At 38.6% G+C, this 13794-nt stretch overlaps 1 protein-coding gene across 1 annotated transcript in view; it reads right to left on the bottom strand.

The window, feature by feature from the left end:
- STAC (SH3 and cysteine rich domain) overlaps positions 1-13794 on the bottom strand; it is a 73848-nt gene that overhangs the window by 48688 nt on the left and 11366 nt on the right. The window contains exon 2 of the mRNA XM_064669774.1: positions 601-877. Coding sequence (XP_064525844.1) covers positions 601-877 — 277 coding nt within the window. The remainder of the gene's footprint in view (positions 1-600; positions 878-13794) is intronic.

The following is a 13794-nucleotide window of genomic DNA, read 5'->3' as shown; positions in this document are numbered from 1 at the left end:
AAGGATCCCAAGAAAGTCTGCAGTGTAAATTCAGCTGTTATATTTGTTCTGTTGACCTGGTCTCCCAAAACGCGTGTCCTAGACAGCCAACACACACACACACAAGCAGATCAAAGCCTCTCACCCAGCAGATGTTACTTCTTGTCAGTTAGATGACAGTGAGATAGCTGGAGGAGGTAGGTATGGTCACCACAGTGAAAGGGTACTGGGGGCAATACAGCAGACACAAGGATTAGGAGAGTTAGAATTACTGCTGTGGAAAAAAATGAGGATAGCAGACACAAATTTGCAAGATGGATTTCTGCTGCTTCTAGTGTAACATACAAGAGAGCTTGTGCTTGGTACTCAATATAACCTGAATGACAGAGAAATTTGACTGCAGTTCAATCCCTCACCTGTAATTTGTGACAACAGTATATGTCTACAAGGCAAGATATCTGTCAACAAATATAGAACTTGTGTTAACCTGTGGCAGATGTGACATAAGTCTCTATGCATGAATATTCTCAAGTAAACATCTGGGCTCACAGAAGCTATGGAAAGGTCATCCTGCAAGTTCTAGCATGGACACCCACACAGATTTAAAATATTTTTTCTTACCAACAATCATATGGTTGCAGACATCGCAGAAGGTGGGTTTTTTGAAGATGTGCTCCTGGAAGATGTGAGTCTTGTTGTTTTCTGATAGCTGTTGGGCTCTGGTGGGAGAAGATGCTTGGCTCTCTGAGTTGGGGAGCTGTCCAGTGCTTGTGCTCACCTCAGGCATCAAGTCTACTTGCAGTTTCACATCACTATTAGTCCTCTGGAAGAAATTGTCTGCACTTTTACTCCGCAAGCTTTTCGTCTTGAAGGAGAGTGATCGCTTCAGTTTCTGCAGCTGCAATAAATAAGCCAGTTATAATTACTACTTTTTCTACTTAAAAAATGATGCAAGGCTCCTGGTTTTGGGTGTGCTGTTGCCAAGTGAACCTGGAAGCCACTGGCAGACCTTGAACCACCTGAACAATAAAATTGACTTTAGCGTTTAAATGGCAATTTTTGAGCAAAGAAAGTAGATCCCAACCAGAAAACAAACCACACTACAGATGGTTTCTGACAGACAATAAACTTGATAGCCCTAATGAATGCTTCTATTGGTCTTCACTTTCAGGTATGACAGCATAAATGTGCTGTTGAAAGTTGTATTCATTGGAGAATATATCCTTTGTATTCAAGCATGAGGGAACTTAGAGTATTATTCATACTCTAATAGTATTTAAGCAGCCTGTTAAGCCATTACAGGAACAGCTGTTAAATGGCAGTACAAGGCTAGTGAACTCAGTAAATATATTTAATATACTTAAATTTCTCGAATTTGGCAGAAAAAGAGTTTATATGCAGTTTTGACTGCTGTCTTGTGCCATATCAGCAATCCTCTCATCCTTCAACCCTCCCCTCCATCTCCCAATTTTATATAAGGCTGAGAAGGGCATTAGGTGAGGCACAGAAGCTATCAAGCTATCAGCCACACAAATTTAGGGGTTTGACAACTCCAAGAGCCCACAAGTAGAGGCCAGGTAAAAGGAAAGCCAGCTCTGCATCTACTTCATATTTACCTTCTCTGAAGTGCAATAACCCTGTATCACGTTTCACTCAGCATTATTCTAACCACTGCAAAATAATTTCAATCACTGCTGCTATTCTCTGGGTGACTGTGAGGTAACAACTGAAATTTTCCATGTTGCTCAGGCTGTCTGTGGTAAGCAGCCAGAATGGTTTATATTAGAAACTGTTTATGTTAGAAGCAATGATGATTGGGAACCATAATTCACATTAATATAAAGGGAAGGAGTTCACATGCTTTCCCAAAAAAGCATGGCACTGGTCCGTCACACTGACTTACTGGCCTCAGAGCACTTGCTCTCCCTAAATTCTATTCCCGTTCTACCCATTTTCTTTATGATGCAGCTGAAAGCATGCTGTTGGAGAGGAGAGGCAAGACATCCTGGGAGGATGCCTCTCTTCCACCTTCAAAAACAGCTTGTTCCTGGAGAGGGAGACACCAGCTTTCTTCACAGTGTGTCCCAATAAACTCCTTGAGTCAGATGAATGGACAAGGAGCAGCCATTGCCTCCAGTTAACAGTGTTTGTGTTTGCTACACAGAAGCAAACTGCATTCTGCTTCCTGAACTGTTCCTCCACAGTGACTTTGGGAGTAGTGAGGGGTCAGAACCTGGGGCCCATCCCACGTGTACAACTCTCACCCACAACTCACTCAGGTTTCAGAGGAGCCCTGGGTTCAAATGAAGGAAATACCTATTTGCAAGAAACTCTCAGTCTCTAGGGGAATATGAAAATAAGAGCAATTAAGTCATTAGATGCCAACTATGAGTTAAATCCTGTTTATGGTTTCTGAAGCTCTTTCAGCTGAAGCCTAAGCTATGGGGTGACTGAGCCCAAAAATCACTGTACAACTTCACCATCAGAATGTGAGATCTTCTCTCTTCTTCTTGAATGTTAAGTTACCACTTCTTGAAATCACCGAGGTTATTCTGTTCTGAGATTACTTCGTCTCCCCTGTGACAGCCAGGAAGTCAGCAATAATTCACCCCCTTGCTCCTGAAACACTTCTCACTGAAGTCAGACCTAATTAGTGTAGCAAAACACAGAGAATTACAACACCACAAGGTGACTGAAATGGCATCCATTATTGATTTGCCATCCATTTCTACAGTGCCACATGAAGCTAATTAAATTTCAAAACACTGCTTCTGCCAGAGAAAGAAAACTAAGCTGTGAAATACAGTATTGGTTTTATAATGAAACAACTATCCTGCTAGTTTGGACAATGCAGGCAGTATATTTGAAGAAGCTCTGCATTTACTATCCTTATTTCATTCTGCTGTGCACAGCCATTTGCCAGTCAAGGGATGTACCTATGGCCTTTCCTCCCCCAGGCAGAAAAGTCAATAATTTTCCAAAGAAGGGTAGTCCAGCTTTCAGGCTATGCATGCCCAAAGAAATACAAATACACTAAGGTGAGTGTGAAACTGCATGCATTCCCATCCAGAATGTTCAGAGGACACGTATTCAAGAATGAGTTGACCAAGTTACCTTCACAGATTTGACAGATATCTCTGCACAAGCTAATAGTCCTCTCTGAGGTTCCCTGAGCACTGTACTGTGTTCATGTGCTTAAATATTTCCCAGACAAGATGGGCATCCTTGTCATTAGCCAAATACAGAATTTTATTCTCATTTGCATTTAGACTGGAAGACACCTACATGTTTGGCTTACATTGCCTACCTAAAACATCAGTGGAAGTCTGGGACTATTATATCCCAAATAGGTTATATGTGTGCAGAAGTGACTGTGCAAGAATGAAGAATGTTGGCAACGTTTAGCATTTTGCACACTTAATTATATACTTTCATCAGTACTGTTAAAAAGTACCCCTCAGATCAGCGTGTTTTATAACCCTCACGCATGAGTGAGAGTATACAGAGCAATAGAAGATTGGCAACGGGTTTTAAAATTAGATCCAATTTTCCTTTCTCATATTAGGCCCATGAGAGAATTTGAAATAGGGTACTGGTATGTGATTGTTTACTCAGGAAAAGTTGGCTCAAGCAAGGACAAGGGCAGGTTGTTATACAGTTAGAATAAACTATGAAACCATAAAAGCTTAAGTGATTATCATGCCACAGTCAAGTGAGCATTGCTTCCCTTACTTAAACATCGCAATCTCCTTATTTCAAAATTTGCTGTTCTTTTATTGTAAGATTTCAAAAGTAATTAAATACGGGCATGTAAGATATGCCTGATTTTGGTCTGCTGTAAACTGATTTAAAGCACTTGTAATGCCACCGGCTTCTAATAGAACTGCTATAGTGTTCACCCGAGGCAGGACTCAAATCTCTCAGTAGAGACGAATGTATGCAAATTTTATTATTTTTACTTTCTTTCTGCAGAGTGAATGAGTTCAAAGTCAAATCTTAGGAAGAATCACTACCAAAATTTTGAAAAAACCTGTGACTAGGGTTGTTCTACACTCAGTACTTACTTCAACACTTCAGTGAAAAATCATGTACTCAGAATTAAATAAAACCTTAAACCAAGCACAAAACAGGTCTAAGAAATGTATTTGAAAAAAGTCTCCTAATGCTTTCACATTTTCTCTTCTGCAAGCAAGGCTACAAATTAGCTTTCATTTAAATAAAAATAAAATTCCCAGAAGCACAGGAGTTTTTCTAGACTTGGGGTAGCATCAGAAGACTTCACAACTTTGAGAGTTCAGAAACATGAACCCTTGCCATTAAGTCCAGAATGTTCCTGTAGTTTGAAATTAGAGTAAAGGAAAAAAGTTTGTCTCTAGTTAAAAGCTTTTTATCAGTCACACAGGCTCCCAGTGACTGCACATACTAACCCCACAGGCAAGGTATAGATAAGTGCAGTAGCTCAGCCTCAGAGCTTAATTAAGCTTTTTTTTTCTGTATCTTGCAGGAAAATCTCAAATTTTCTGAGTCCCTGAATGTTCAAGCTTCAAGGGATCAGGAAACTCTGACAAACCACAGCTTATCAGCACCTCCTCTGTTCCTAATTCCCCTATACTAGAACTCTTCAGCTGTTATAAGCAGAAAAGAGGAGGCAGCAAAAGAACAGCTATTCAAATTCATTCCTAGTATTAGCTAGGTGCCAACCGCTTTTGCTGTGAATGGGCATTGCACTTGAGCTCACTGAGACTTCATTTTATGTAATAGTTAGAAGCATGCAACACTTTTCTACAATTTTCATTTAAGAAATTCCCATTGAAGTTGGAAAGATACCAATGATTTGAGCTGTTTTATAGCTTTGTAGTTACAAGGATATTTGTCCACCCTGCAGAGTTCTTTGTTCAGGTTCTTAATTGCTCCCTGATATCTAGAAACTTTTTTTCCTTTGATTCTCCAGCTTGTTTACATTGACAGTCAGTGTGGCTCTGTAGAAGCAGACTGGAGAAAGAAATAGGGAGTGTTGAGGACCCAGCATGCCCACTGTATTCATTTCAGGACACAGAGTACTCTGCTCTGAACCATCCCAGCCCATCAGTACTGGCATGCATTCTGTGCACACCTGGAGCACAAGCAAACCTCCAAGTGATGCAGCCTGTGCAGAGAGCATAAGAACCACAGTGAGGTGAGTAGCAACAATCTCAACACTGGGAGATTTACTTTGAAAACACACTCCCAAATCAAACTAAAATGATACGATGGGTGTCCCTTATGCCTTCACCATTTCTCAACGCAACTTCTTTGTCACACCTTCTCATCATTCAAAACTCAGAGAAAGCCTCATTCCCACCACATCCTATGCACAAATGCTTCGTTCCCCTTCCTGAAACTCTGTCCCTAGTTATCTCAGTGAATGATGGTTACAAGGAGGTCAAAGTGTATATTGCTTTACTTTATATTATTATGTTTGCTTGGGCCATGAGCTTTGGCATTCAGGGCAACCCTTGTGGGATCTACCCACATCAGCTTATTTCCCAGCATGCTTGATCTTGTTGCCTTCTCAATAACTGCTAACATCCCTGCCAGCAGCAGAGGCTCCTGTGCAGCGTGGACCAATGAGGAGATTATTTTTATACATTTCCACTGTTGACTATCTTCCAGGAGAAATGAACAAATGAGCCACACATCAAGTGAACTTTACTGACTGACCATACAACCAAGCCCTCATTTTCAGACATCAGCTGTCTGTTGTATTGTTACTGTGCTAGCAATAAACAAAAAATATTGCTTGCTCTTCTCTATCTCTTTCTTTACACTACTGTTAACAATATCGTTAGATCCATTACAAGTAATACAGTGTATTAACAGAGTTGGAATGAACCATCAAGCCAGTTTGAATCCTGCAGTTCTTACGAAACATAGCTATTTTGTTTAGTATGCAGACTAAAAATGCTCTGTCAGCAGATTTCACTCTGCTATGAGATAAACATCCACCTTCTGTAAGGAACCACTTCTTCCTTGCAGTTTTTTAGAGCAAATTTTCAGATTATTTGACTCTCACTTTGTTATAAAAGAAGTACTTCATCACAGAAAGCTCAGATGATGTTGTGTAGATTTGCTAGAGAGCACGTCAGGTACCCAGGCTATTACCAAAATGGATGCAGACCAAAAGCCTTTCAAATAAGGGAGAGAACAAAAGTCTTGATGAATGGTATCTCCTCTACTGAGTACAGTCTATTTTCTGGGTCAAGGAACATTCAATTTGTATTAGCAGCTCTCAGAATATACTTCAGTTGTTTACTAGCTTTGTTGAAGGATTGGATGTTACCAGGGTGTAAGCTAGCCAGGCGGCATTGCTAAGCTTCAGCTAGCCCTGCTGATTCACGGGCTAATGATTTTCTTCTTAAAACTGAGGGATACAAAAGTAAGTGATTTTTGAGGACAGACAAGGGTGGTTTTTTTACTGGATTTGATCTGAAAATCCGCTGCCTTGGCATTTTAAAGGGGAAAAATAAGATTATAACATACCTAAAGGCAGTATGCAATTTCATAAAAAATATATATATTTGCCTGCTGATGAGAAAAGTACCATGTCTTATAGCATTACCAAGATGAAAGGATATTTTTAATACTTAAGGAGTTGGTATTGTTTATTGCCAAAGCACCCATGATAAATTTTGTAAGCAAAGCTGATTCCTTTTCTACATTCTTCTTTCTAAATAATAAATAGTCCAAATACCCTACTAGTACAATCTGAATTAGCTAAATTGACTTCAATTGTAGCTGATTTATGCAGTCTGAGAATCTGACCGTACCATGTAGTTGTGTCTGCTCTAGCCAGCTTTCTTGGAATCTGTATCCTTTTAATCCACCATAGACAAAGACGGAGTGTTTATTATTGCATAGTCTGCTACGTACTATATTTGTGTGTTTTCTCAAACAGATTGCATAGCTGGCATTAGAACAAATATATTTGTTACCATTGTAAAAAGTAAACAAATCAAACTGCCTGCTTTAATATTGTATCGAAATTGTCAAAGAGGAGACATTTTTCATAACACCTAACAATAATATTGTTAGTGATTCATTGAGTACCTACAACTACTCTGGCTGGCTCTTGCTGCCCTGATCATCATCCTCAGCCTCTCCTCCCTGTCCTACGTTATTTTTTAAATCCACTCGCTGATTCTCAAACTGATTTAGGATATGACCCTTTTCAGACAGGGCTCTTTCTATGCTTTTATTTCACTCATGGAGTCCTAAACTACAATGAAATTCTCTGATTGACATGCCAGACCATAGCAGCAAGAATCCTTGAAAGAGGTTCTGGGTTTGAAACCATGAAGTTTGAAGGGATGCTCAGGTGTCACTGTGAATCCCATATCCTCAGCCCTTTCCTGATGTACTACATCCTTGCCAGCTGTGTGTATGCATCTCTAATTAGCCGAACTCTAAATTATCAAGAGGTCAGCTTGCACATGTAGCCAAACAGCATGTTTGCTTAGTAGACCTGTTCATTCTGTATGACTTCCTGGTTTGGTTTGAACCAAGCTGAAAAATTCATCTAGTTCTCAATAATTGCTCCTGCAGTTGGTTGGAATTTATCCTACGTTTTAGGGTAAGTAGTCTTCTAATATTGCAAGAAACCAGAATTAGCAAATATATGAGAGAAATGTGAAATAAAGTGCTGAAAGTTTTAAGTCCTGAAAATATGAAAAATTCTTCTTTGTGCTCCAAATTCCTTCATATATTCCTGCAAATTCAGCATAAGATGTGACAGGATAAACTAGGGAGTAATAGGTTTGAGGAAACAGAATTTATTAACTAGGCCAATTGCCATCAAATCTCAGGGAACTCCTTTTCTGTCTCTGTTGTGTTCAGAACATTTTACTTAGTCCTAAGGCGTAAAAAGAGTAAACACTCTAGTAGATATTCTGCAACTGTGACTTGCAGAGCTCACATTATCTTCCCTGTTAAATTATATTTTCATAGTAACTTCAAAAGTCTCACAGTAATTTAAACAGTTTAAAACAGCTTATAAAAAGGACAAAACACATAAAATAAATGCAATGATACTTGTATGCATGAAAATGCAGAAAAATGTAAGGCTTTTTTATCAAAAATCTAAGTAAAATCCACACATAAACTCTCAAATTTTGTACCTAACAGCATTTTTGCTGCTCTGTTTTTGAACAGCCCTATTTTGGTGTATTCCTTTGATTTCTTTTAATCACACTGTATTAGAAAGGGTAATCTAGAAAGAAAAGAGTGTGTATTACATCATCTTCCTGAGAGATCTGTTCTCTATCAATATTTCTTCAAACTTCCTAACAGGTTTGATTCAAGTTTATTTTGGGGAAAATGCTTGCAATATCACTTAACCATGGCTCATGTTCGGCCTGCTTCTGCAGAGAATCTTTCTCAATTTTACAGTGTTTCAAGCTAACAACTCACATTATCTTTCAGAGAAGCTGTACTGTAGCTTTCCAAAGTTTATAATCTGAGTAATGAAGATCAGATTAACAGTCCCAAAGTAAGATCTACTGGGTTCACTGTGTTGAGCTGAAAGATCATCAGTTCTTCCTTCTTTGCCAACATGTGCATAAATAAAAACACTTTACAAACTGAACAAAGGAACAGTTCAGACGTAACAAAAGCCTGCTGCTTGTTTTATATCGGGGTTGCGAAATGTTTTATCCCTTTCATCTCCTCTCCTGCTTCACCTAGTAAAAAAAGAGCTGCTTTTGTCAGGAACAGAGAGAAAGATCACAAATCCTCTATCTATATCCAGGATTATACTAATAACTAAATAACTATTCCAAAATGGGTGGCACCAGCTGCAGGAGGTCCTTTATAATTCAGGTTATGAAATGTGTCTGGTGTAGACCTCTGTGTGCCTCGTGTCTCCCTTTCATGATCTGACAATTGAGCTGCCTCCAGTCATTTCTCCTGAAATCAAAAGGAAATCTCATGAAGGAAACAAGAGATATTTAAGAACAGTCCTTCCATTTTTTTTTTTTTAAATCAGCCTGTACTTTCAATTTCAAGACAGGTAGGTGTTTACATCATCTTGTTTTGTACTTTGAGGTTCACCTCAGGCACCTGGTTGTTAAGCAGCTGGTCATGTCCATACTTTGTTCCCATCACGATGTTATTATCTCTTGCCTCTTGATGTAGAAGGCATTTGGAGTGTTATCTCTGAGATCACTTCTGGGAATCCCACATTTTGCAGCTCTTTTTGAACAGCTCTTTTCCATATCAGCTTCTGAATGGAACACCAATTTCCCTTTGCTAACTCCTGATTCAGACATTTACTAATCTTTGCTGTTGTGGAAGTGGCATGATGAAATTATGAGGTTAAAAGGCCAGGGTTCAGAGTGACGTAAATCCAGGAGGCCCTGCTGAGGTGAAAGAAGCTACACTGGTGTATGCCTGCTGAGAGCCTTCAAGAATGATAATAATAGGACCTGAGTTTTGCTTCTTTTCCTTCTCATGAATAATCTGGAACGAATGTGATTGTGAATGTAAGATTAATCATCCTTGACCGTATCTCATATCTGTCCGTCTATGAAGTGTGCATCTCCACTATTGATCTTATGGCTTAATATGACACACTTGACCTTTAAAAAAGACCAAACACAACAATGTTCTGCTTAAAAATGCTGGGCTACCTATAGCAATAGTTTCTACTAATTTATTTTACCAATTTGTTGTTCTTTCCTTTTTTTTTTTCTTTTTTCCCCTTCTTTTTATTTTTTTTTTTAAGCTTAGCTCTTTTATAATACTTTAAATGGTAGTATGTCTCTTGAAGCAAATATGGAAATACATCTGGCAGGGAGGCTGATACTAACTCAGGGCAAATTAACATGAACACCACAACCCACATACTGTATTATCACATTTGTATCATCTTAAAACAAAAAGGAAGACTGAGATCTAACAGGAGTTGTTATAGTTAATATTCTGTCAGTGTTTCCACTCTTACTTCTGAGGTTCAAAACTTACACTGTTAAAATGCTTTGCAATGAAAACATGTAAGTGCTCAGCTCTACAACAAAGTTATTGTCATTGGGCCAAATCCTAAAGTCTTTGCTTACTTCTAACTCCCGCTGACTCCAGAGAGCATGTTTCCAGAGTGAAGCTCAGGGTTTGCCTGGGTCGTTGAGTTTTTTTGTTTGTATGTTTTCAAAATAAATTTTTGTCAATGTTTTACACTGTGCATTAAAAACAAAGGCTTTCTGAATGCAGAGCTTGAAAAAACACCTGGCCACATTGGATATTCTGTTACATGGCCGACTTTATTCAACTTTTTAATTCCCTTCTCCTTTTCTTAAACCATCTTTTTCAATCTCTGCTCCTCCACAACCAAATATAGATAGATCCAGTGGACACATATGCTCCTGCTTCTTTTGTCTTTCCTAGACACTTGTTTCAACTCATACTTTGTGTGAATTAATTCTGTCCAATTCTTGTTTAGTTAATATGCTTTGAGATGATATTACTTCGTTTTTCAAAGAGAAAATGAGGGCACAATGCCAGAATTTGTGTGTTGTATGGCCTACTGGCTTAAAAGAAGCCCCCACACAGATATTTTGGCTTACTTGATTCCACAGGTTTCTGCACTTCCTTTTTTGCTGCCTGTCCACAAACAGAGATTCAGATCCAAATTTTACAGCTCGTTTCCATGTTTCCATTTCAAATAATTCTCAGTGGGAGATGGCATACGAACTTATGCCTTACAGAATACTAGCAGTGTTTGTTGGTTCCCTTCCAGTTTTTCTTTTTCATGGTTCCCTTCCTCTTCTTGTGCATATTTTTGCAATCTGGTAGCAAATTTGCTGCCTTTCATCTTCCTCTTATCCCTCCTGAAAACTAACACTGTCCTGTCATGTGAACACTGCTTCTTGCCAGCTACTCTGGAGGCCAGGGCATGTAGCCACCCCTGTCTAACACCACAAGTCTAACAGGACCCATATGGTTCTGATGCACATCGCTGCCCTGGCACCACTCTGGCGTGAAGCCCTTGATCTGGAGGAAGAGCTGACAGCACAGGCAGAGCAAGGCTAGTTAAATCTTCTGGGTATCCACAGAGTTTCCTTCATGTCGTATTTTCAGTTCTAAAGTCCTATAAGCTACCACATACATAACAAATGCCGTGCCAATTAAAATTTTTTCCTACCTTGATAACATCTCCCTTGTTATTTGTTGTGCATCCAGTTATCTTACTGTCCACCATGACAAAAGTCTGTTTATTTCCAGATGCAGTCCAGATCTGGTACATTTTCCATTAAAGCTCTTCTCAAAGTGTAACTTATGACATGCATTTATCCTTTTCAACACATCTACTCTAGTAGCTTTCTAATTTTCAAAAAGTATTTCCAAAATTTTTTGAAAAATCATCCTTGTAATACAGTTTCCACGGAATCTGTTACTGGTACAGAAAGTTTCTATCTCAGTCTGTCTTTAGTTTTCTTGTTATTACATGTTAGTCATGCCCAGCAAAAAGTCATTCAATGTCCTACATAAAGGATAGGCCAACTATCCACATGAAAAATCTGTTTAATTTGATGATGATATTGTCATATATATGGCACACAGTTACTTGGCACTTTATGGAGATGCTTGAAGGCCTAAACATTGCTTCAAGAAGTTGACAGTGTAAATACATATATTTGGAGATATTAACTAATAAGAGCTGTTATGCATGAGATCTATCATATATCTTTGACTCCATTTGCCTCAGGTTAATCCATTTCTTTTATATTTTTTCCTAAACCTCCAAGCTGCTGAACATATCTTTAGCCAGCTATTGTTCCAAGATCAACCCTGCAAAACAAAAACATTTTATTTTTATCCTCACCAGCTGCACAACTTTCCTTCTCAAATTACCTCTATCAAATTTCAAGATTATAACTGTTTGAACTGCAAAAATATGGTTTGATACTGAGATAGCTGGTTTTGTGTAAGAAGATAGTTCACAGAGAATACCACAAATAGTATGGTAGAGAATTTATAACTCTTTCTGAAGAACTAAATTTTTTTTCTGAATATTAAGAATTTTTTTTAAATTCCTCAGAATTCTCTAAAGTTAAACTGTTGCTAATGAAATCCTGCACATGAACATCTAATAATAGTAATAATGATTTTGGAAAAAAAAAAGCCTATAATGCTGCCATGATGTTGTGCTCACCTAATAAATGGAGCTTCATAATTTTGGTGTTGAGAGAGAAAAGAGCTGTAGGCATTGACATAAGTTACCAACAGATTTAAAAGGAGTTACTGATTCGGTAGGGAAGTCAGGGATCTTGAACCAGTAAAACTGCAAAGTCTCATCTGAAAAAAATATCAGTGACTTCAACAGGAACAACATATTGCATGGGGCTGCATGAGGGATTCAGGCAGACAGGAAAGCAGAGAAATAGAAGGAAGAGGAAAGGAAAGTCATATTAGAACAGAGAGAGCTTTAAAGAATATGAATATGAATCTTGTGTAAGAGGGGGGATTTCCATGAAGAGCTTCGCTTTGTCTAGTCTATTCTACTGTCAGAGTAGGTGCAAGTTGTGATATCAGCCAAATAGCACTGGCCTAGAAGACATGTGAAATATTATAGCAGAAACAGCTACTGTCTACTGCTGTACTAAAGAGCAAACACAATGCTAACTTCTGAGATATATATCAATTTTCTCCCATCAGTTTTGGTTTTTTTTTTTTTACATGAAGCAGTGGCTGTGAGTGTGACTGTACTGGAGAGATGTTAACTTAAGGAAAGGAGAGGTTCTTTTCTGGAATTCAGCAGATGGTAGTAAAGGCCAAACGACATTGCCTCTGTTGCTACTGTGGGAATATTGTATTTATTACAGTGCATTTCCTATAGTGCCAGAAAAAAAGTAGGCTAGCTTTCTGTTTTAAAAAGAACTGACATTTTTTTTTTACCAGACTGAGTGGTTAGTTCTTATGGCCAGCATCTAGTCATAGCTACATTCTCCTCAGAAGAAAATCACTCTGTTAAGGTTTTTGGTGTAAGGTTTGACTGCCTCTTTTTTTTTTTTTTTTTTTGACCTTTGTAAAAAGCTTTTAATTTGTCTACATTCTAGCAGGATTCACGCAGGTCTATTACAGCTGTTGGCACTCATTTTAGCTTTGATAATCTCTAAGGAAGATGCCCAGAGCATTTTTCTTGGATGCCAGGCAGGAACTGCTAAAAAAGTCAGTGCTGTTGAAGCGCAGAACTGCAGCCTGGGGAAGTCTGTGAGAGCCTAAGCTGCTGGGGGGAGGCAGGAGCTAAAAAGCCCTCCACTGGCAGTGCAGTTGAAAACTGATCTTCTGAGTTGAATTGGCCTTCAGCTACCTACTCAGAAAGGAGGGGACAAGACTGGAAGACTAGGAAGTCAGCCTCATTTCCTCTCCATAAAGAATGTTTTCTATTACTTCATTGCCTAGGTTATAAATTTATATATAGTTTTCTGCATATACATATAAAGACACCATAAGGTTACATAAAGAGATAATTAGGCATCCACATACAAGGAACAGACCACCTAAAACCAGATAGTATGAGGAAATTAAATGAAACTTAAGTAATTTATTTGTTAATAAAGCAGGTGTGGCTTGGGTATAGGTGAAAGGGAAAGTGCAAACTGTTGTGTTTGCTTTTTTTCAAGTGTTCTTATGGCATGAGCACCAGCATCCACACAGTGTTTATAAAAGGTCCCTCCCCCTAACTGAAGAACCACCATCTATTTTCTTAACAGGAACCTTTAAACTTGGCTAAGCTTGGAAACCTGGGAATTTTTCCTGCAAAGACTCATTGTATCAGAGAGCCTG

Source organism: Pseudopipra pipra, chromosome 1 (assembly GCF_036250125.1).
Source record: "Pseudopipra pipra isolate bDixPip1 chromosome 1, bDixPip1.hap1, whole genome shotgun sequence".
NCBI classification, from domain to species: Eukaryota; Metazoa; Chordata; class Aves; order Passeriformes; family Pipridae; genus Pseudopipra; species Pseudopipra pipra.
The sequence above is the reverse complement of the archived record's forward strand: the minus strand, read 5'-3'. Positions and strand labels throughout refer to the sequence as shown.